The sequence below is a fragment of the Pteropus alecto genome, unplaced genomic scaffold, assembly GCF_000325575.1.
Source record: "Pteropus alecto unplaced genomic scaffold, ASM32557v1 scaffold49, whole genome shotgun sequence".
In the NCBI taxonomy this organism is placed as follows: domain Eukaryota; kingdom Metazoa; phylum Chordata; class Mammalia; order Chiroptera; family Pteropodidae; genus Pteropus; species Pteropus alecto.
In genome coordinates, this window is record NW_006443131.1 from 444,472 (window position 1) to 467,120 (window position 22,649).

The 22,649-nt window shown below is 48.9% G+C and overlaps 4 protein-coding genes and 1 pseudogene across 5 annotated transcripts in view; 2 read left to right on the forward strand and 3 right to left on the reverse strand.

Moving 5' to 3' along the window:
- Positions 1-7,321, reverse strand: part of LOC102897384 (histone H2B type 1-M) — a 19,305-nt gene extending 11,984 nt beyond the window's left edge. The window contains exons 1-2 of one of the 2 annotated variants that reach the window (XM_006923476.3): positions 6,883-7,320; positions 563-970 (exon numbers count right to left, since the gene is read on the reverse strand). In XM_006923476.3, coding sequence (XP_006923538.1) covers positions 6,891-7,271 — 381 coding nt within the window. In that variant the 5' untranslated portion in view covers positions 7,272-7,320 and the 3' untranslated portion in view covers positions 563-970; positions 6,883-6,890. Of the gene's footprint in view, positions 1-562; positions 971-6,882 lie in introns of those variants that run through there. The other variant, XM_025040874.1, reaches the window with a different exon arrangement.
- Positions 1-22,649, forward strand: part of LOC102896132 (histone H2B type 1) — a 53,375-nt gene that overhangs the window by 29,951 nt on the left and 775 nt on the right. The gene's annotated exons all lie outside the window — the stretch shown is intronic.
- On the reverse strand, positions 8,220-8,992 carry LOC102897622 (histone H1.4). The gene has a single exon (XM_006923477.3). The coding sequence runs from the start codon at positions 8,917-8,919 to the stop codon at positions 8,260-8,262; it is 660 nt and encodes a 219-aa protein (XP_006923539.1). The 5' UTR covers positions 8,920-8,992; the 3' UTR covers positions 8,220-8,259.
- Positions 10,565-10,683, forward strand: LOC112472170 (annotated as a pseudogene).
- On the reverse strand, positions 22,238-22,641 carry LOC102897868 (histone H2A type 1-like; the record flags this gene model as incomplete). The annotated part of the gene is made up of 1 exon (XM_025040913.1): positions 22,238-22,641. A coding segment is annotated over one exon (336 nt), but the record flags the coding sequence as incomplete, so codon positions are not given.

Consider the following 22,649-nt stretch of genomic DNA (forward strand, 5'->3'; position numbering starts at 1 on the left):
CGCCAGCCGGAACCCGCCGCGGAGGGGCGTGGCCACGCGGGAGTCTGCGAATGCGACGGGCGGAGGAGTTTTATTCCCACCCCTGCGTGCCCGAGCTGGGAGGGAAATGTCCTCTGCCAGTTGTCAGGACTTCTCACTCACGTTTAAACCTCGATTTTCAGGTTTATTTACCTACGTGGTATTAGCATTTCAAAGAAATCCCATGACCTAATTTAAAGCACAGTTCTCCAAGTCGGAGCCCCGGACCAGTCTCATAGGCATCATCTGGATAACAAGAAATACTAATTATTGGATCCTACTTTGACCTAGTAAATCAGAAACTGGGGTGTGGACCAGCAATTCCCAATTTCGGTGCACACTCAAGTTTGAGACTGCTTCACAATCTGGTATTTTTCTGAATTCAGGTGCTGAGATGACCTCTTGCAACGTCAGCTTAACTAAATGAATTCGTTTCCCTTCAGGATTGTTGCCAACCTTGATGCTATTAGATGAAGTGGAAAATTAATTGCATGTCTAGAAAAGGGAGATCTTAGAAAAATTTGAATCAACAATGAATGCAAAATTCCAATTCTTCAGAAATTTTATTAATCATAACATCTCATTATAGACGGTTTGCCATCTTCTCGATTCAGACTTCCCTAAGCAAAGATAGTCCATGGGAAATAATGAATTCTCAGTAAGTATGCCTGTAACAGAAGTAAAATCTAATTTTATAATTCACACACACACCAAAAAAATGGAACGAGAAAGCTAAAACACATTTTTTGGGCTCTTCCACTCAGATAATGATCTCCTTTTTGATGCAGCGAGTGTGCAGCAAGCCAGGATGGGTTGGATTTGGGCAGGATAAACACACTAATCAATCATTCTCAAGCAGATCAGACTTTTCATATTTCATAACTTGTATGGGCTGATTCACATTTGCAGTTACTGTTTGCATTCATTTCTTCTCTGCATTCATATTTCTCCCCTAATTGAAGAAATAAAAAGATTTATCTGTTAGGTGCTATTTTTCCAGCCACAGTAACGTTTGCTGTACAGTGAAGAGGGCTCTTTTCACATTTGCTTGTATAACATGCCGAGGAAGCGCTACTCCAGTATAATGGTCATTATCAGCATGAACAGGTACTGACTCAATTCATGCTTAGTCAAGAGGTATTCCTGATATGATCTTTGTTCCAAATCCCACAACTACCCTTCTTGGGGTGGGGTTTAAACAGTTCAAAAGCTCATATTCTCTCTCTTTAGTTTTTGACTTCAAGAGAATTTGCCACTCTGATTTACGGTTTAATTCAGTGACTAAGAAAAACATAATGATTGCTAGCAATTGTTAAATGCTTACTAAATGTCCATAACTTTTTAAGAGCTTTACATGATTATCTCACTTAATCCTTAAGATAACTCTAAGTAGTAGTGTACTATTATCATTCTTGTTGTATACATGAAGCGAATCGCAGAAATGCCGAGTCACTCATTCTATTAAGCCATGGTGGCAACTCAGTTCTGGCCTCTCTTGCTGCCGTAGTAGACATGTGTTTACTTTGCTAAATTATGCCATGCTGCGTGACATGGGGGCTTTGGACTATATGGTATCTGCTCTACCTCCAAGGGGACTGGAGCCTAAAGATTAGCCATGTGGGTGGTCAGTCGTGTTTATGTGATGAAGCCCCAACAAAAGTTGGGGCGCCAAGGCTTGGGTGACCTTCCCTAGTGGGCGGTATGTTTTGTGTCATCACACATCAGTGGGTGCAGGAGGCGTTAACACTCTCCGTGACTCCACCCACCAGAAATTCCAAGTTTGAAACCCTCCTAGGTTCTGCTCCTGTGCCTCTTCCCTTGGCTGGTTTTATTCCAGTAAACCCTAACTTCGCGTATAGTAGCTTGCAGTGAGTTCTGTGAGTCCTCCTAGTGAATTATCAAATTTGAGGGTGATTTTGGAAACCCCTGAACTTTGCAGTTGGTGCTACATGTGAGGGCAGTCTTAGGGGCTGTCCCTTAACTTCGTACTACGTCACGATGATACTAATATCATACTTTGTTTATTATGCAAAAATTAGGATTGATATTTTTGCCTTCATTTAATGAGTTTGGCAGATCTGACATGAGCCCAAGTCTATCTGCCTGCAGATTTCCAGAGTGTGAAGCACTGTTTTGATTTTGAGTGAAAGATAAAGGGAAATGGAGGCAATTGCTGTGAGCTTCCTTGATCGTTTACTAGAAGGTTTTGACACAGGTCAAGAATCTACTTATAAAACTTCAGAACTAAATTCTATTCAGTTTCTTCCTTTATCTTCCTCTGCGAACTGTTAACTTGTTACCTTACACTTTAAACATTGTAGCTCTTTTAGTATTACTCAATATTAAGTCCTATATTTTAAGCAAATTATTAAATTAGCTTTAACTTCTCGTTCAGTTTTAAATTTTATTACTTTAGTTTTTTTCTCATATTATTTTCGTATATTTTCTTACGCCACAATATTTTCTTTGAATTTTAATTTTTATTGTATTTATTTTAATTCTTTACTGTATTTATTTTCTATTTTAATTCATTTTCTTCAAAAAGGCCAAGTCTGTTAGTTTGTGGGACATTCCGAAGATTATGCCCCAGAGACTGACTGGCTCACCACAGTGCCATTCAGGAGTTGTCAGATCAATTAATTCAGTTCGCTCAGTCCCCTTTCAAGGTGTCTGCTATGTGCTGCTCTGACTGCACTGCAGAGGCTACTATTTTGTCCCAGGGAAAAGCCCATGGGGACATCATGTGTGCATTTCATCGGCTTTGTCTCTGTGGACAGTGGTCAACTGCAGTCTAAATCGCTGGGATTCTTAAAGATCTACCACAAAAAAGTAGAGCTGCAGGTGATTCTCAGTTGATTTCTATCCAATGTCTAAAGCACAAATACGTTTTACATTCAAGTATTTAAAGCACAAAAATGATGATGCGCTGGTTTTAAAGTATGTCCACAAATGTTTTACTAATCTTATCTCGAAAGGTGGAGCCTTCTTTCCCCTCTAAATTTATGACAGAGTTAAATAACTGGCTTCTAATGAATAGAAAGTGGCAGAAGTGAGTGTGTGACATTCAAAACTAGGTCACAAAAGGCACTGTGGCCACTCTCTTTCTCTCTATGATTTCTCTTCCTGGGTGACAACAGCCACCATGTCTTTTGAAGAGAGTCAGCCTTCCAGACAGATCTATGTGGCAAGGAACTGAGGTCTCCCTGTGAACAGCCAAGAGGGACTTGTCTGGCATGCGGGCGAGCTGCCTCGGAAGGGACAGCTCCAGCTACAGTGCAGCCTTAGAGGTGACTGCGGTCTGTGCTTACATCTTGACTTCATCCTCTTGAGACACCCTGAGCCACAGCCACCCAAGCTACGTCATTTCTGGATTCCTGACCCACAGAAACTGAATGAAACAATAGATGTTCACAGATTTAGGCTGTCCACTTTCGGATAATTTGTTATACATAAATAGGTAATTAATAGAGGAGAGCCCACAATTAATGTTTCAAGCTGCTATAAACTTAATGTAAAATCTGATAAAGGTGAGCCCAAGAGATGAAATCAGATTGGTTTTACATATGAATAGAGATGGAAAAAATATTGAAATTTACGCAGTCATTATTTAAGATCATAATACGACACAACCAAATAATGTTTGGCCTAGGAATGCAAGCAGGGATCAACAGCAGGAAATCTACCTATGCGTCACTGCAATAGGCTAAAGGAGAAAAAGCACAGGATTTCATCAGATGCCAAAAGTTGAGAAATCATTCTTTAAAAAAACTCTTAAAATAGGATTAGAAGGAAACTACATCAACACAATAAAGATCACACACACACACACACACACACACACACACACACACAGAGAGAGAGAGAGACAGACAGACAAACAGAGAGAGAGAGACAGAGAGAGAGAGAGAGAGAGAGACAGAGAGAGAGAGAGACAGACAGAGAGACAGAGAGACAGACAGAGAGACAGAGAGACAGAGAGAAGAAAGTAATTATTCTATTATAAAAATAAAAGAAATATGCTCTACTAGGATTTATCTGAGGCAAACAGAATTCGTGGAGAAAGTAAAATTTTTACAGGGCCTTTCAGAAAGTATTATAAATCGGCTACCGAAGCCACATGGATGAAAAGGAGGAAAAAGTACGAGTGCTCGCATGTCTGATGTGGCATAGCCTGTGATTTGAGCTAACACAATGTGATAACAGCATTTGACAGAAATAGTTATTGGAAAGAACATCAAACATTTAAATTTGCTAATGACAGTATTATATGCATTGAAAATCAAGACAGTCTGCTGAATACTGATTAGAATGAACAGAATTCAGTCATTAGCTGGATACAAAATGCATGTAAATAATCAATTACTCAATTATCCTTCTCCCACAAGACTTCGCACAGTGCTTCCCTCTGATGCCATCTGTCAATACGGATTAAAAAGCACAGCTCTGTGAAAATCAGCATTACATTTGTTGTAAAAATTTCTGGGGTCACATTGTGATCCTCTTTTTGTTGTAACATTTTTCACTCCATTTAGTTTATTTCTCATTATACGAGTAATCCATCCATTCTAAAACGTTCTCGGCCATGGATCTTTTAAATTGCTCATCGGCATGGTTCTCTCTGGCTTGCACTTCCGGAATTCTGACTGGATGTATGTCAGACAATTTTTACTAATTCAAGATCTCTCTTACATTTCTCTGTATTTTGGATAATTCTTTAAGATCTGGTTATATAGTTCATTAAATTCTTTGGCTAGGTCCAATTGGGTATTAAACATACCGAGTAAGCTTTTCATTTTAAGTATTATAATTAATTGTGTATATACACACATCTATTTCTAGAGTTTTCATCTGGTTCTTTTTTCGAATCTATGTGGTCATTCTTTGTATTCTTAGTCCCTCAACATAAATCAAAGTCTTTATTTTCTTTTTAAGATATTAAAGTTATTTACTTGAAATTTGTTAATTCCCTTTTGTACACCTTTTGTTTCCACTGTCTGTGGCTCATATTCTTGGTGTTGGGTTAATTTGGGTTGTGAAGCAGCTCATTCTCTGTCTTTGGTATTTTATTGGTGGAGATTTGGTGAGGCCTAAGAGGAAGCTTATTCCTTCAGAGAGGATTTGTATTAGCCTTCTCTAGGTGCTCAAGGGCACAGAACTAGCTTGGGATAGCTCTAAATTAAATCCTCAGCCTGGGAGTCTAGAATCCCTGTGGTAGTAATGCCAGAAAAGAGACAGTGTGAAGGCTGCTTGGGGTCTGAGTTCTTGGTGGTGGGATCCGCTCTGATCAGCACCAGGATTCCGCACTCTCCCTTGACTGTGTGTGTGTGTGTGTGTGCACGCGCGTGTGTGTGCGTGTGTGTGTGTATGTGTGTGTGTGTTTATTTCATCCTTCTATTTTGAGAATGTAGCTTTTGCTCTGCCGTCTCAGCTTCAATGTGAAATATTGCTTATCAGGCTCCCCACAGGAATAGGCTTCGCTTAATCTCTTAAAAAAAATCAAGCTCAGGTTCAGGTGAAAGCCAGTTGTCTGCGATAATCTCTTATTATGGACAAGACCCCAAACTCCAGCACTAAGTAGTTAAGGGAGGGGCAGAACCTTCTCTTGAGCCCAAGGCTAAAATTACCTTTAGGTCAAAATAATCACATACCACTGAGACACATCTTGGGGTGGCTCATTCTGAACCCCCACAACATATGGAAAACCTATCCCCATAATCCATGAATCTGCGTTAGTGTGGGAGGCTGTGAGGACACCAGAATTTCTACATCCATTCCTCACAGCACCCTCCACTTAAATTCTCCATTTCAATGAGCACTGACCTCCCATCCCAGCTTCATTTACCTTCCAATTTTCTTGGTGAACTGTGAACCACAGATTCTTTTCTGGCCACTGTCCCTACTCCCCTTGCCTCTTCTCTGAGATTTCTTTTCTCTACAACAACCCAGTCCCCAGCAGCAAAAGTCCTTTATGCCAGACCACTTCATGCAGCAGAAGCCACATCCTGCCACAAGGCTTTCTTCCCCTTTCTACCTCCTCTCCGTCCTGGACACTCGTGGACATTGGGAAAGGCGGAAAGGGACTGACCAGGGGGTCTCAGTTCTAAGGTCACTATTGCTTATCCACAGACACCTTAATCTTGCTGGGCTTCTCTCCTGTGACCCAGGGGACTTTAAAACTGAATGTTGCCAAAAGAAGACTCCGAATTCAATAGGACTTTCTGGGAGAGAAGTTATACGAACTGACAGGATTCGAAGGGATCTCATGGATGGGCTTCAATTCCTCTCCCTCCGTGCCCTGCCCTTGGGACACAGCCTCACCCCACTGTCTTCTCGGAGCCTCACGCAGAAATTGGCCCAATCGCAAGGCAAACAAATCAGAAAAACCTCTGTAGCATTTCCATGAAAACATATTGTCTACAGCCTTTTTCCAGTAATACTTATTTATGGAGTTAAAAAACAGAAAAAATAAAATGAAAGTTCTGAGTAGAACAAAGCATGTCCTACTGTGCTCTAGGTGAAGTCAACCGCAAGCACGGGATGAATTTAGAGACCCGCACAGGGAAACGAACCGCACCCTAGAAATGACATCCTCACGTCAAATTAGTTAATAGTTACATAATACTGAGTGATTAAGCACTCTATAAAGCTATACTTGTTCACCGTGAGCTATTTACGGTAGCTATTGTTACAGCCTGGGAACCCTAAAGTATTTGCCACGCAGCTGTCATAGAACATGTAAAAAAAATGGCAATGTAGCTTTAAATTCAGACTGAGAAATCCGAGAGCGGAATGATTACAACTCGTTTGTTGAAAGCATGCGTGGCTCTGAAAAGAGCCTTTGAGGTTAGGGGCAAAACCGCTTACGTGCACGTCTACTTGGAGCTGGTGTACTTGGTGACGGCCTTGGTGCCCTCGGACACGGCGTGCTTGGCCAGCTCCCCGGGCAGCAGCAGGCGCACGGCCGTCTGGATCTCCCGCGACGTGATGGTCGAGCGCTTGTTGTAATGCGCCAGGCGCGACGCCTCGCCCGCGATGCGCTCGAAGATGTCGTTCACGAACGAGTTCATGATGCCCATGGCCTTGGACGAGATGCCGGTGTCGGGGTGCACCTGCTTCAGCACCTTGTACACGTACACCGAGTAGCTCTCCTTGCGGCTGCGCTTGCGCTTCTTGCCGTCCTTCTTCTGCGCCTTGGTCACCGCCTTCTTGGAGCCCTTCTTCGGGGCCGGGGCCGATTTTGTGGGCTCGGGCATTATAGCTCGAAACGTCACAACACGATCCCTAACGCCTGACAAAATAATCGCCGCGGCCAAGGCACATTTACTTATAGATGCGGTATTCAAATGAGGCTAGTACGATTTCACTCGTGATTGGGTTAATCTTAGTGTGTCGTCACAAATAACCATGTAAATGAACTGGCGGGCCTGCCTTTTCATTGGCTATTTCATTACTTCACTTGATCCAATCAGAAGGTCTAGACTACGCTACCCAGACTTACTATAAAAGGGCCCGTTCACGCCCCTGTGCTTTCTGAGTATGCCATGTATTTTCTGACAATGGTCTTGTCTGTACCTTCGTCGGTGGAGGCGATCCCTGTTCGCGTGGGTCGCTCCACGCATTGGGTCTGGGCCCCGCACCACTGGACACCCAAAGGCCGGACTGATGTTCTGGATACTGGAACTAAGAGGGTGGTGGCTGATAAGTGCATTACCTCGCGCCGGCAGCAGCTCAGCTAAGTAACTGAAACCACCAGCTCAGCCAACGTGCTGGGCTGGGCGACCCAGCTCATCAGCCCCCAAGCCCGCAATGACAGCTCTGCTTTTCGTTATGTCCTAACACAGGAAAGGAAATGTAGGCTCATTTTAGGAAACTGGTTTCCAAACACCTACAGTCACTTAGCGTTCTGCCTTGTCGGGCCATGTGTCGGGGTGTGGGACTTTAATTTGGAGCAGTGTACAAATTAAAAAGTAGTGCAGACGCGCGCCACCCATTTCGGCGCGCTGCAAATTGACCAGGTCAGGCCCTCGGGTCCAAACCAATTTCCCAGTACCATTGGCCCCAGCCGCTTTTCTGTCCTTAACACCCCAAAGGGACTGCGCTTGCGTATAAGCCGCCCCGCCCCGCCGTCTCCCTCCAGCCACGCCCCCCGCAAAGTGCAACAGCTCTCCTCTAGAGACCGGTGGGTGGCTCTGAAAAGAGCCTTTGGGTTGTGATCTTCTAACAGTGGGCCAAAGGAACTTCCTACTTCTTCTTGGCCGCCGCCTTCTTCGGCTTGGCAGCCTTAGGTTTGGCGGCTTTTGGCTTAGCAGCCTTGGGTTTCACCGCCTTAGCCTTGGCTGGGCTCTTGGGCGCCTTCTTGGCCTTGGCTGCCTTCGCCTTCTTCGGGCTCTTTGCCTTTTTGGCCCCGACAGCCGCCGCAGGCTTCTTCGCTTTCTTCGGGGTCTTCTTGGCGCTCTTCTTGGGGGTGGCCGAGCCCGCCGCCTTCTTGGGCTTCTTGGCCGCGCCGGCAGCCTTCTTGGGCTTGGCCGCGCCCGCTTTCTTGGCCTTAGGCTTGGCCTCGCCGGAGGCTGCCTTCTTGTTGAGCTTGAACGAGCCCGAGGCGCCGGTGCCCTTGGTCTGCACCAGGGTGCCCTTGCTCACCAGGCTCTTGAGGCCCAGCTTGATGCGGCTGTTGTTCTTCTCCACGTCGTAGCCGGCGGCCGCCAGCGCCTTCTTGAGCGCGGCCAGCGACACGCCGCTGCGCTCCTTGGAGGCGGCCACGGCCTTGGTGATGAGCTCGGACACCGGCGGCCCGGACGCCTTGCGTTTGGCGGCCCCGGTGGCTTTGCGGGCCTTCTTCTTCACGGGCGCCTTCTCGGCGGCGGCCGGGGCGGCGGGCGCTGCGGGCGCGGTCTCGGACATGCTGCGGGCGGGTGTGCAGAGGGGACTCGAGCCGGAAGCGGAGGCACTGGCCGGGACTCGGGCCGCGCCGCTGCGCCCGCGCGCTTATATAGGGCGGAGCTGCGCCGTGATTGGTGCGCTGTCCAGCCCGCCTCGCTGGCAGCCGCGGAGTGTCCTGTCGGATCCCGAGTTGTGTTTGTTACACCTCAAAAAATGACCAAAATATCAAAATCCCCTACACTGAATTGCCCGGTTTTTCTCAGAAATTGATCCCCCAAGCCTCAGGCTTCACGCAAGTCTCAAATTATGCAGAAAGCGCGAAACCTTAGGCCAAAAACCGGCAATATTTCCCACCGTGCTCGTCAGATTTCAACTCAGAGAAACAAAACTTTCTATTTTCTTCGTAAATTATAAACCGATCTTTCACTGTGGAGTTTTCTGACCTCTCAAATGTGATTCTCCAAGTGGTCAGCTTCCTCTATGTCCAAGAACCAAACCACTGGCATTAAGATTTTTATTACAAATCTGCGCTTAAGTGAGGGAAGTAACACAGGCTCCTCGGAGAGGCCTGCCTATTGAGCTGAGGGCATTTGAGTTCATCAAACTGGTTTACTTTAATGCCAAACAAATTATCGCCCATTTGGGGTTAAATTTTGCAGCCCTGGGACATCAGTCTATACAGCCATGGTTTTGTTTCTGTCTGCTGCACCTGGGATTTTAAATAATTCCGTAGGTTAATTTTTTCCTTTCTGCTCCTGAGGGTTGGGGGTGGGGCTGTCGCTGCCCTTCCTCTGGACAACTGCTCCATGAGTTTAGAGTCCTTGAATTCAGGATATTTAGGAAGGAAGGAGAGTCTAGAACACAGTGTACACGGAAACGGAAAAGGGTTCATTCTCAAAGAACCCCCAGATGACGTCCGTGAAGTCACTGGACGTGGAGGTGATCTTTGAAGACCGTCTGTGGGCTTGCGGGATTCTTTTGGCCCATGCTTCCGGGTCAGATTGTAATATACGAGTTTGAATCGAAATCCCAGCATTGATCATAAGGGGTAATCAATGAGAAGTGTAGATTATAATATACCCATTCCCGTTATTAGGGAACCCCAGACCCTCTTGTTACTTAATAGCTGGGATATGACTAGTCCGCACCCCTAATGTACTCCGACGGTGAAGATGACGGCCCTGTGTGTAATGAAGGAAACAAGCACAGGAAGGATTGAATGACACGTTCACATGTCCATTTTAGAAGCAGAGCTCTGAGGGGCCATGGAAGTTAAGTCATTGCCCTCCGAAGACACCCTATGCACCCCTCTGAAGGAGCAGGCCTGGGGAGGTAATTCCCGATCCACAGAGAGTACTTGTAGGCAATGAAAACCCAGCTGAAGGAATTATTCCCGGAAAACGGTCTGGATGGAATTGTCTTTGCAAACTGCAGCCTGTGTACTTGAGAGACAAAGTACAATTTGGGCCAGTGCTACAGGCCACACGATGTGGTCTGTGGGCGTGGCCGACTGTGACGCCGTCTTGGACAGCGCATTAATTTTTAGTTCCGTTGCTCCACATCTTCACGCACCGCAGATCTACTACTGAAATAGAAACAAGAATACAAATCTTTGATGCAACATTAATGAGATGTTTCAAAATAGTCTCGGTTAAATTAATGCTGAGGCTACGGCCACGCCACCCTGAACACGCCCGATCCCGTCTCCTCTCGGAAGCTAAGCAGGGTCGGGCCTGGTTAGTACTTGGATGGGAGACCACCTTAGAAGACCAGGTGCTGTAGGTGTAAAAAATGAAAAAATAAGGGATTGTAAGCTGACAAGTTCCTTGCAATCTGCGAGGTTAACCAAGGGTTGCCTCGCCTAAAACAGGAAAAAAAATTAATGCTGAATCTGGCACAAAGGTCATATAAATGATCGATTTTTAAAAGTTTTAATGTGTAAATATTTTCAATGTAATTAATGCATGCCAGTGAGAATTAAGTATGCCCTGCGGTATATATTAAAATAGAAAGGGAGGGGCTAACCATCAAACTAGGCAAACAGATTTCTGGGCATTTGATCCCAGAAGCATGGGTTATCTCATTTTCAATGACAAACGATAGCACTGCAGTAAATGGCTACAATTTGCATAACAAATTGACGTTTTCTCTCCAATGTTTCACTTTATTCTGTGTATTCTTTACTACTAAGGACATGGAGGCACTTAAACTTCCCCAATTCCAGGACGTTTTAACTCCCCTAGGTTCGTCTCCTTTGATACAGTGTGTTTTTCTTTGGGGAAAAAAAAAAAAAAACAACTATTTGACAGACTTGAAGAAGACGTTGAGAGTCTGCTATTATTAAATCAAGCATGTATTTGACATTCTAGGATGAAATAGCAGTAACACCTGAAGGCTCCACTTTCCTGCTCTGTCTGCTCAGCTGGCTCTCTCGGCACTACCCAGGGTGTGTGGATATTTGTGAGTGGGTATGTGGTTGTTTTATTGGGAAAAAATTCAACTAAGTAAATTCATAGATCTAACTGGCTTTACGAAGTGGTTCAAGAGCCAGGCAGCATCCCCTCTGAAACCTAGAAGGGCACTCCAAGGGGTTGTACAAAACGGGGAGATTTCATAGCAAGATGTGTGGGGCAAGGGCGTGGACGAAAAGGGAGTGCTGTGGGCCAGGGACTTTTTTTCTTTGGAGGAAGAGAAAAGGAAGGCTTTTTATTTATTTATTTATTTTCATGCAGATCGTCCATTCCTCCTTCCCGTGGGGGTGGGTGGAGGGGGCCCACGTGACAGATCACCACGCTGGCGCTTGATCAGAAAGTTTCATACTGGTTGACTAAGATTGTGTTTCTGGGATAAGCTGCAATTACATCAGGGGTTAAATCTAGGTTCAGTATCATGGGCTTTCGGCATGAGCGACACCATTTTGGGCCTGTGGTTTTTTACTTTAACAATTTCATGTAGATTCCAAAGTGTTGGTCCAGATGATTTTGAACCAATAACACCTATGGGTCTCAGAATCTCAGTATTTTTCAAGGTCCCCATGTTCCTCTGATGCCAAGTCTGGGAACCCTGCCCCTCTCAGTGGAGGTGACAACAGGTCAAAAGTGCTTCCTGTTGCGTGAGAGTTCTGTGGATTTCAGGGCTTGCCTATGAGCCCTTTCCAAGGAGGCCCATGCTGGATGACACCGCAGGTGGGGGCATGGAGCAGCGGCGACACGATCCTGCCGAGCTTGGGGTCACACACGCCTGGGCACCAGAGTGGGTGGAGGAGGAGAAAGGCGGGCAACGGCCACCGAGGGTGGACCGAATCTCGGTTGCTTTGGCCTCTGGGGTTCTCGGTACCGGCATCTCCACTTCTTACCCCGTTTTATCATTCTTAACAGCAATTACCCTTTCACTTATGGGCCGCGGTTCTGTGTGCTGCCTGCATTCTTGGCGAGTCGATGCAGCAATCCCCTGCTTTGGATAGTGTCCCCACGTTACGCGGGATGACGTGGGCTCGCACAGGTTAAGGAACTCTCCCGGGAAGGCTGCTGCGAAGACGCGCCTCCAGAATTCCAGCTAACATCTGTCCACCTCGAAGCACGGGCTCTCACAAACGGTGGTTTCCAGACAGCAGGTCTGAACCATCATGAAAGGGCGGGAAATCGATGTTGTGGCGCAAGGCCGCAATGCTTATTTTTAAATGAGCTAGAATAGAATACAAAACACCAGGGCCCAGTGCATGCAGCTTCTGGGACGTGCACAGCTCACTGAGAGCCGGGAGCGCGAGAAACACGCACTTGCCACTGCGCAGGCTCCGAGGCTGGTGGGCGGAGTCGTCCTGCGCGGTTGCAGCCAGGAGGCCTCAAGGGTATTAATTAATCTCCGATGAGCTAAAAAGGTAATTTACTGTTGTTGACTTTTTGAAGAGTCTCAAAGGAGCCCTGAGCGATGGAGCAGTCCACGTACGTGCCCGCGGGACAGTGGGGAGCAGTGACCTGCGGGGAAGTGGAAGGCGAGGGAGGCGTGCGCTTGGCCGCCCTCACTCCGCGTGCTGGCTTCTGCGCACTTGATTCTGGACTTGGATGCTTTCGTATGTCACCACGACGGCTAAACAAATGAGCCCCGTCCCGGCTTCCTCAAGGGAGCGGTGATGCGGCGGCCCTGTGAGGACCAGCTGCGAATCTCTGTTGGGACACACTGGCCCTTTCGGGACTTTTTAAATAGGCGTTTTATCTTAGCTTTCAGCGTAGAGCATGTCCGTAGAACTTTTCTTAAAAGGGGCTCGATGTTGTCGTAGAAATTGTTATTCTTTTTATCTGATTCGACAATGGAAACCGTGGGTCGCATGCGCGAGGTAATTCACTCATGGCTCACGGCGGCTTCGGAAAGAACTTCGTCGTCCGCACACGAGACAGTGGCGGTAAACGAGAGCACAGCGCAGGGACCTGCGGCCGCAGACGAGTGAGACAGATCTCTAGGAGCTGAGAAGGGGTGACTTCCAGGACGTGCGGTTAACGGGAAAAGTCAAGTGCGAGAGGCCCCGGAGCACGACGCCGTCTGTGAGGGGAAGAAGAGGAAGGAAGAAAAACACTTTTCTGCTCATTTGTGCAAAAAGACATACAGGGAGAACAAACCCCAAGCGAACAAGGTTGGTTGTCTGCGGGGAGGGAGGGTCAGACAGGAGTGGGAAGGAGGACGGGATGGGACAAAGCAGCAGCGAGGAGCGCGTGCCAGTCTTGAGTGACATTTTATCTAACGCTCACTCCTACGACTCTACTACTGTTTCCTGTACCAGCGAAGCGAACTATTAACAGCCACAGGGATGAGAGGACCCAACATAGAACACAGGGACTAGCAAATGAACCAAACCGTATTAAAATGATAACGAATTAACACAAGGGATTGAGGAAGGTAAATGTGAATTCAGATAACTGTGGAGAATGACACCTCAATCGGGTACGGCAAGGCTAAAGACAAAAAAAGTAACTATATATGAAGGTCGTGATCTAACGAGTGGTTCCCGTGGATATGGGTTAGTGATTCTGAAACTACTTATGTGTCTACTGGAATTCAGCAAAGCAGTGACTATGTTGTCAGAAACGATATCCAGTGTTCTCGCTGGTGGAAAAATAAGTATCTGGCTAAAATGAACCTGCTGAATTAGAATCAGAAGTGTTAATATAAACGTCTATTTATATGTGCGGTTATACAGATAGAGCCGTAGATGTGTGTGTGTGTGGCGGGGGGGGGCGGATATACATAAATATCTCCTCACTCTGGCAGCTGAGAGGGAATGCGAGCAGTGGCTCCCTAGCAGCGCTTGACACACGTGGCACACAATCTTTGGATTTTGAGCATCATCCTCCAGGGGGTAAAAACAAACAAACAAACAAAAACCTAGGCTTCTTGGAGAAATGGCTGATTCCAAGGCTGGATCAGGAAAAATTCAAAAAGTCCTGGAACATCTTGCGGTGCAAGAAAATAAGGGGATGTTTTGTAAAAAGATGGAAACTTATTGAGAACACATGCCAGCCAGGCTCCGGGGGCTGCTAGCGACCAAAGCTGGTGCCACTTCTCGTTGCATTTTAACTATAAACACATCAACACAGGAGGACGAGACACACGTCCCCTTCATTGCAGATGAAATCCACAGTGAATGCCCAAACCATTGGGTCAGCGTTTGAGGAGAAGCAGGGTTTGCATGGTCTCAAAGTGTCTCCCCAAAGGTACCTATGGGTTTGAGTCTGAGGCCCAGCTTCTGAGTCACATGTGTGTCTCGAGGGTGTCCCTGTGACCCCAGCCGACCGAGTCCTCGGAAGCATCTGCCGGGCACAGCGGGAGCAGGGAAGCCACAGATTCGACGCCGACCGCCTAGTGTGAAACGAGGAGACTGTTTTAGGGTTCCTTAAGAAATAGGCGATGATACATGCATGGGAAAGAGAGATGGTGGGGAAGGGATGGGCAAAAATTGGGGGCAATCGAGGGGACTGTTAGCAGTGTGTGACTTTCATGAACTGAGAAAAGATGACACACAAGGTGAGTGGAATGATGATGAAGTAGTCAGACCCCGGCCCCCCGCTGACAACTGTGTCTGCTCCTTTGCAGGGACCACACTAGAGGTCATTTAACTGCTGACGGGTCTTCCTGCTGCGGTTCCTCCCTGTCTCGTCCGCAGGCACAGTGTCGTCACTTGTTCCCGCTGGAACTCCTGGCCGGAAGTCAGTGGACATGCCCTGCCTGTTCTGCATTCCTCAGAGCCTGTGCCCGGGAAGGGGTCAGGCTCCCGCCGGAGGGGCTGTGCCCCAGCGGCACCCACTCCCCATGCCAGTCCCTGTCACGGAGGAGGCACGAAAGCAGAATAGAATAAGGAGCAGTCGCTGTGTCGGCTCTGAAGACCAACCTCCCAGCACCTGGGGATATTGGCTGATCCTCCCACGAGGACAGAAGCAGCATAGTTCCCAGTTCATTACCAGGCAACCCAGAGGGAGTCCCTGCGGTCACTGGTTGAACAGCCCTGCTGGTGTCCTCGCTGTCCCTTTGCTCATGGCATTTCTAGCCACGCTGGGCTGATGGTCCATGCTCCCAGCATCACCATCTGTGAGACCATGACCCCTTTCCCAGAAGGCATCGCCTCATGGAGTCGGTGACATTTGAGCAGAAGCATGAAGCCAGTGAGGGTTGAAGCAGGTGCATATCTGCTTGAAGAGTATTCTAGGCTTCCTCAAAAAATTTGGAAAGCCAATATGAACACAGAGTCGATAAGAAACCACGTAGAAATTTATGTGATGGGTGCAGATCATCAGAGTGTGGGACTTAAATCAGCCCAGAAGCATGGGGGTCATTGGACATGGAGACAGGACCCTTCTGGGTGGGAAAACAGCACAAGAGTGTGACCAACACGCACGTGCACGAGAGAGACGGACAGAGACAGAGGCAGAGAGACAGGCAGACCGAGATGAAGAGGAGACAGAGAGAGACAGACACAGAGACAGAGACAGAGAGATGAGAAGGCTGAGAGAGACAGAGAGACACAGAGAGACTGAGACGGAGACAGAGAAAGACAGATGGACACAGACAGAGACAGAAACAGACAGACAGATGGACACAGAGAGACAGAGACAGAAACAGACAGACTTCCCCCAGTTGGACCCTTGGCAAAAGCCAGTGCTGGAACCTAGACCCAAGTAGTTTAGCTGGATTCCCCGTCCCCAGGGACCCTGCCGCGACTCGGCGCTGTCTGTGGTGCACGTGTGAGCACACACACCACTTCGTCTCGTTGTGTAGGCGTTTCTCAAGACTAAGTTGGATGTCTGCTTCTTACAACCCGCCTCATGGATTCCTATCTTTCCCGAGTTACTAGTGTGGCCAGTCGATGTTGGGCACCGTGCTGAGAGCTGACCATGTGGCCGTGGACCAAACGGACTCCCAGCCCCGGACACACAGGTGCCATGCACCGGCAGAGACATTCGTAAAACCGAAGCGTGAGTGCGGGGGGAGGGCAGAAGGGGCGGAGTGTGGGTGGGCTGGGAGGCTGCGCTCTCTACCTGTGCGAACAGGTAATGGAGGAGACTGCCTTCCTCCACTCACCGCATCTTCCCTCTCCTCGTGCCAGGCTGGGATCCGGGGAGTCCGCTCCAATTACAAAGTGTAGCTGGCAAAGATCTGGTATTGGAAATCAACTAGTTTTATTCGTGCTGTTCTTTGGAGCGCCGGACAACTCGCACGCGTGACCTTTTGTTCATTCCCTACTACGCGCATCTTGCAGACGAGGAAACCGAGGCTCAACGTCACTAACGCGGCTAAAGCCACATCAGTTTTAAGGGAAAGAACCTGAGTCCCACCCGCCAGTGACTAGAATGTCTGCTGTGCTTCCGGCTTCGCAGCAGAACGCGAACAGTCCCGATGCGCTGTAAATCAGCGTTTATCGTTCCAGAATCGTCTGATGTGCCTGCCGGTAGGGGACAAGCACGATGCATCCACGCGGTACGCCATGCGGCCTGTAAAGGAAGCTCCTGGATTCATCTGGGAATCCCTCCAAGACACGTGGTTCCAAGAAGGGCCGGTGGCGCCGCTGTCTGTCAAGAGTTTATGGGGGCGGGTGAACCACACATTCTTGTCTCATATCTGCATGTTTAACAGCGAGCAGGATACACGAGAATACGGATGACCCAGGGGACGGGCAGAGTAGACTCTGAAGTGCACCTTGTTAGCTTGATTCGTTTGAACCCCCTGAATGTATTACTCGTTCAGAAACCCGACACCTCCTGAACTAGAGAGAGCCTCCTCTCAATGAGACGTCTCGCTCTCCGCTCCCCAGATCCCCGAGACACACAGGTGCACACGAGGTAGTTAAGAGGAGAAATTTGCAGGCGCGGGGTCAGTCAGCGACGTTGGGACTCTCGCACCAGGCTCCACGCGTCTCTGAACCCCGACGCGTCTGACAGACGCGGTGGGCCCAGCTCTCTCCGCCCTGTCGAGCTCTGGAAACCTGAAGGGAGCAGTGGAACCAAAGCACATGCGTTTGGGGGCTCCTCTCTCAGCCTTCCCGAACAGGAGCGGGGACTCACAGACCTGTTTGCTCATGGGCAGCTTCTCTGTTCCTCACATACAAACTCCCCGTGGCGAGGGCGCTCAGCCTGCCGGGGAGGATGCTCCAATTCTGTGCTTCAGGTTCGGCTAGTAAAAATACATGACGCTCAGGTATATAGAATTTCAGACAGTCGACACTTTCTGTTTGGGTATAGCACGTCTCGTGCAGTATTTCAGGACATACTTATAATAAAACAATCGTCGTCTATCTGAGATTCAGGTTTAACAGCATCCCGCATTTTATCCGGCAAGGATGCCCTCAGATGCCACCTGGAGGAAGCTGGTTAAGTGCACCTGGACATGTGAGTCCACAGGGACAAGAACCTTGCTCCGCAATGACAGGTACGATCTGCTTCTTTGCTGTTCAACAAGTTGAAATGTGGTTGGTGCAACTGAGGACATAGACTTTTCATTATTTTCCTTAGATCTCAAGTGCCACATGTAGCTAGTGGCTACTATATTGGACAAAGCAGCTTCTGACCAACCAGTCATGTAACTCCCTCCGAATTCCCCATCTGGAACTTAAGACCGCCTGGTGGCTAAAACGGCACGCGCCCCAGCACCCCAGAGACAAACTCAAGCCCCTACAGCTCAGCGGAGATTCCATTTCTGTGCAGAAATAAATTCTGTTGTCAACACGTTCATCCTGAGTACCTGACCCGAGTATTTACTGAAGAGCTCTCATACGGGCAGGACGCGACGAGCCAGAGTCTGCGAGAACGCACCCCGCACACGGTGTTCCCTGAGCAGCCCAGCGTCTGCACGTGAACCAGCGAGGTGCCCGCACGTGCAGGGCAGGCGCTGTGAGTGGAGGAAGCAGCGAGGGTCTGGTCACACGCATCAGCACTGTGACCCTTTGCTCCACGATGCAACGCAAACACCTAGGCACCACAGTAGCTTACGAAAGAGGATTCTTTTAAGCCTGGTGTCAGCCCGCAGAGAGCAGGCCCTGCATCATCAAGGGCCTCCTGAGGTGACCGCGTGGCATTAGGGTGGGAGAGGTTAACGCAGAGACCAGAACGGGTAGAGTGTGGAAGGCAGGTGGGGTGGGTGTGCTGCCAAACCTCACTGCACCCCCGAAGCTGCAGAGGGCGAGTAGGTGACGTTGGAGCAGGTGTTAGCGGGCAGACGCTTCTACACAGACATTCGGTGACAACGTGCGGGGGTCTGAGAGGCATCCTAGGCCACACTCACTCCAGGGTTCACCCATCTGGAGCTGAGCACCCACAGCATGCCAGGTCTTCTGCTAGATGCTGGGATGTCACAGTGAGCAGGTCCCTCCATCAAGGAAGAGAGCGTAAAATGGACAGAGGCAAACAACAAAGAAATCTGACAATAAAATCTCAGACTGATTTTAAAGAACCTAAACGGGATGACCGATGGCGATTTGGTGTGAGGAGTGGGGAGAGGGAGGTCACTTTCTGTTTTATTTTCTATGCTTTAAGTTATAAACTTAGCACATGCTCGTTTTAACACTTTCCACACAGATGTTTATAAAGGCTCACAGAACCTCGACAGTGGAGATTTTATTTCTAGATGGTAGACGCCCTCTCTCCAAGTGCATGTTAATAAATTTTAATCAATACTACCAGAACAATTTCTCAAAATTCATGACCCAGGGGCGATTCTTCCTCGTCCTTAGCTGTCCTAAGTATTACTGGTTTTAGAGGTGAGAAATGGTAACCCTCGGCCGCCGTGATGTGCGTAACTCGACTCCGGAGGTTAGCAGTTTTGTTTTTTCCCTCACCTGCCACTGCCTGGGGTCCGAGAGCGAAGAAAGTGGCAAAGGTTTGAGCTCTGTCAGACAAGCGACATAGAACAGAGTCTGACGCTTCGCCCGCTTGCTTTTTCGGGGAACAGCCTCAACGGTAAGGAACGTTCAAAAGTCCTCAGACCTAAGAAGTGTTGATTCTCGCCCTCTGCCCAAACTACAGCCGAAACAGGACACTAACGCGATTGGTCCAGTTAAAGTCTGCCATTTTTTCCAATACGACTACACTAATTCGATGCCTGAAATGTCAACTTATTTTGAAGCCTACATGTCATAACCCCATTTCTCCTGGAGTTACAATGATTAAACTGCAGTTTTGTTTTGTTTTTCCCATAGATCTGTCTTATTTGTCAATGGTACAGTTTTCTCGGTGTAAATACTGGTGATGACTGCCTTTTGGTAGATCTAATGATGCTCGTCTTAGTGTGGCAGTGTTAAGGGACGGGGGATAAAATAGAGAGGTGAGGATTCTGGGGCTACACATGAGTCAGTCTCAATTTCAGTGAGCACAGGGAATCCTCAGTGACATTCCGAATACCTTCTAATCATACACGAGCGTTATACTTAACAGGAGTATTTACATTTATAATTCTGGTTTAGGATCAACAGGTGACAAACTTACGAGTTAACCTAATTATAACCTTAAAGTACACACACATTTTTTTTACAACTGATTAAAAATTTAACATCCTTGTGAAAGTTCAAAGAATATATAAAAATAGGAAGTAAGTAGACAACGGAGTAAAGAACGTTGCCGCACGAATCACTTGTTAATTTAAAAAGGGATTTTGTGGTGACGTGTCCAGGTGATCTGCTTTGTTTGGAATTCCCCATTATTTGGAATAACCGAATAATGATTCTGCCTGCATCTCGGTATATCCTTGAGATCAGCTTTGTCCCTGGTACCTGGGGGCCTTCAGGAATTGGGAAGTCGGGTTTGTCATTCTCCTCAGTTTGCCCCAGTTTACGTGGTCCAGCCCAGAACCCTGGGGGCGTGGATAGAGACCAGCTCAAGGGGTGGAAACCAGCTGAGGCTAATGAGTTTATTGCCCAACACGGAATTTTCTCACAGGTTTATTGTATGGCAGGCCCTGGCTGACTACAAACAATCTAACAAGATGGGGTCCTTGACCTTAAGGTCGGCAATGAAGAAGTAACTAACAAAATTAGCACAATATCTCATTTGCTACTAAGTAACCAAATAGAAACTTTTGCTAATGGGCCAGACGGGAGAATTCAAACACAAGTCTTCTCTTAACTTCCCTCCTCACTCACAATAGTTCATCAGGACCTGTACCTTTTGACCCAGCCATCTTCCCACCTGTCCTCTCGTTTCGCCTGTCACACAGGAAAGCTCAGTGTGTTGGCTTTTTTCCTGGGTCTATGGTGCTGACAGTGTCAAGGTCCACCTCCCTCCGTTGATTAGAATTCGGATCTCTCCTCCTCAAGTTTTTCACAGCGTTTCGGATGCGCTTGGTAGCGTCCTGGGCTGCGGACAAGTTAACCCGTTCCGTGCCGGGGTTTCACTGGCTCCGTTATCCCGGCGGTAACCTCTCAGGGAGCGATGGTGCCAGAACAGCCAGCGGGGAGAGGCGCAATCGCCCCGGGCCTTGGCGCTCAGGCAAGCTGTCGGCGCTCCGCGCTCCTTTCCTCGGCTTTAAAATCGGGACAGGGACCGTACTCACCTCCGAGGCTGCTGGCAGCGCGGGGAAACGCCCCGGGCACGCAGGGAGAGCTGGGTGGGCGTCCGCCACGGCGCCTGAGCGCCGCGCGTGCCAACTGCGGAGCCGCACACTGCGCCGGGTCCTTCGCCGCTGGGCGAGCGAGACGCGCGGGGGCGGGGGCGGGGCGAGCTGAGCCTGGAGCCGTCTCACGCTCCCGAGCGCTGGGCGGGCTTCAAGGGCCACCTGAGCGGTTAATGAAAAGGATCCTAAGGCTCACGTGACGCAGTTCCCACCTGAGGACCCCAAATTCGCCAACGCACAAGAAATGCTGGGCGGAAGGACCCGGTCCTCCCCGCAGGACCTGGCCCGACCTTCCCCCGGTCTGACCATTCACTCTGGCTGCCCACTGAACCCCCAAAAAACCCTCGGGAAACTTACGTGTGGCCATCCGGGCGCTCCCTTCTGTTTCCGCCACTTTGCCTTCGCCAAACTCCCAGAGCGCCCGCTGCCTTTCTCTGGTGCTTGCAGGGAGCGCGGGACGGGTCAGCCACTAGATTATCTCGGTGAGACTCAACACTGGCAAATAGGGCGTTAGGATTTTTGCACGGTCCCAGAGCGCCACTTTTGGAGGCCAGATCGCTGGCAGCAATGTCTAGGGAAGGCCTAAGGCCCTAGTCGACCATTTCCGGCTGCATCCGGAACGGAGGTGTTAGAGCCTCTTACAACATAGTACTGTTGGTATAATTTGTTGAATGTTAGGTATAAGACACCATCGACCTGCCTCCAATTTACACATGACAGAACTGAGTACCAGAGGCTCGAAACTGGCTCCAGTCTCACAATCGGTTAAGTGGGGGACAGCACTCCAAGCCTAGGTTCAGTCTGTGTCCGAACCTGCCGCCAATCACCCGGGACTCGAACTTTCAGAGGCCCCTTTCAACCGTCCAGACTTCAGACAGGTCTTTGCATGTCAGCGCGAGCTGAGAGCCTAGCACCCTCAGGGTACAGGGCAGGGAGGTTACAAAACCCGCTCGGGAAGTTTGCCTTTAAGATCATCCGAGTAATCCGCAAGGCAATCTCGAATTGATCTCCCAGTATAGCTCTGCAGTTAACCCATTCTCGCCCCGAGCCAGATCACGCGACTAAAATGTTGTAATGGTGTCACTACACACGCCAGCGTCAGACAAATTCACTTCTTAGAGGTAGCCAGATGTATAGGAACACCATGAGCCTTTCCTAAAGACCTAGAATGTCTTTGTATTGCTACGGCTTGGGGAAAAATTAGCTTACCTTGTGTTTTCTTCATTTAGCCAAGTGATACTAGCTCTTCTTTTGAGATGGTGGGGGCTCTGAAAAGAGCCTTTGGGTTTTAGAGCGTTTACGGAAACTCAGATGCCTGTCAGATCACTTGCCCTTGGCCTTGTGGTGGCTCTCGGTCTTCTTGGGCAGCAGCACGGCCTGGATGTTGGGCAGCACGCCGCCCTGCGCGATCGTGACCTTGCCCAGCAGCTTGTTGAGCTCCTCGTCGTTGCGGATGGCCAGCTGCAGGTGGCGCGGGATGATGCGCGTCTTCTTGTTGTCGCGCGCCGCGTTGCCCGCCAGCTCCAGGATCTCGGCCGTCAGGTACTCCAGCACGGCCGCCAGGTACACGGGCGCGCCGGCGCCCACCCGCTCGGCGTAGTTGCCCTTGCGGAGCAGGCGGTGCACGCGGCCCACGGGGAACTGCAGCCCGGCCCGCCCCCAGGGCG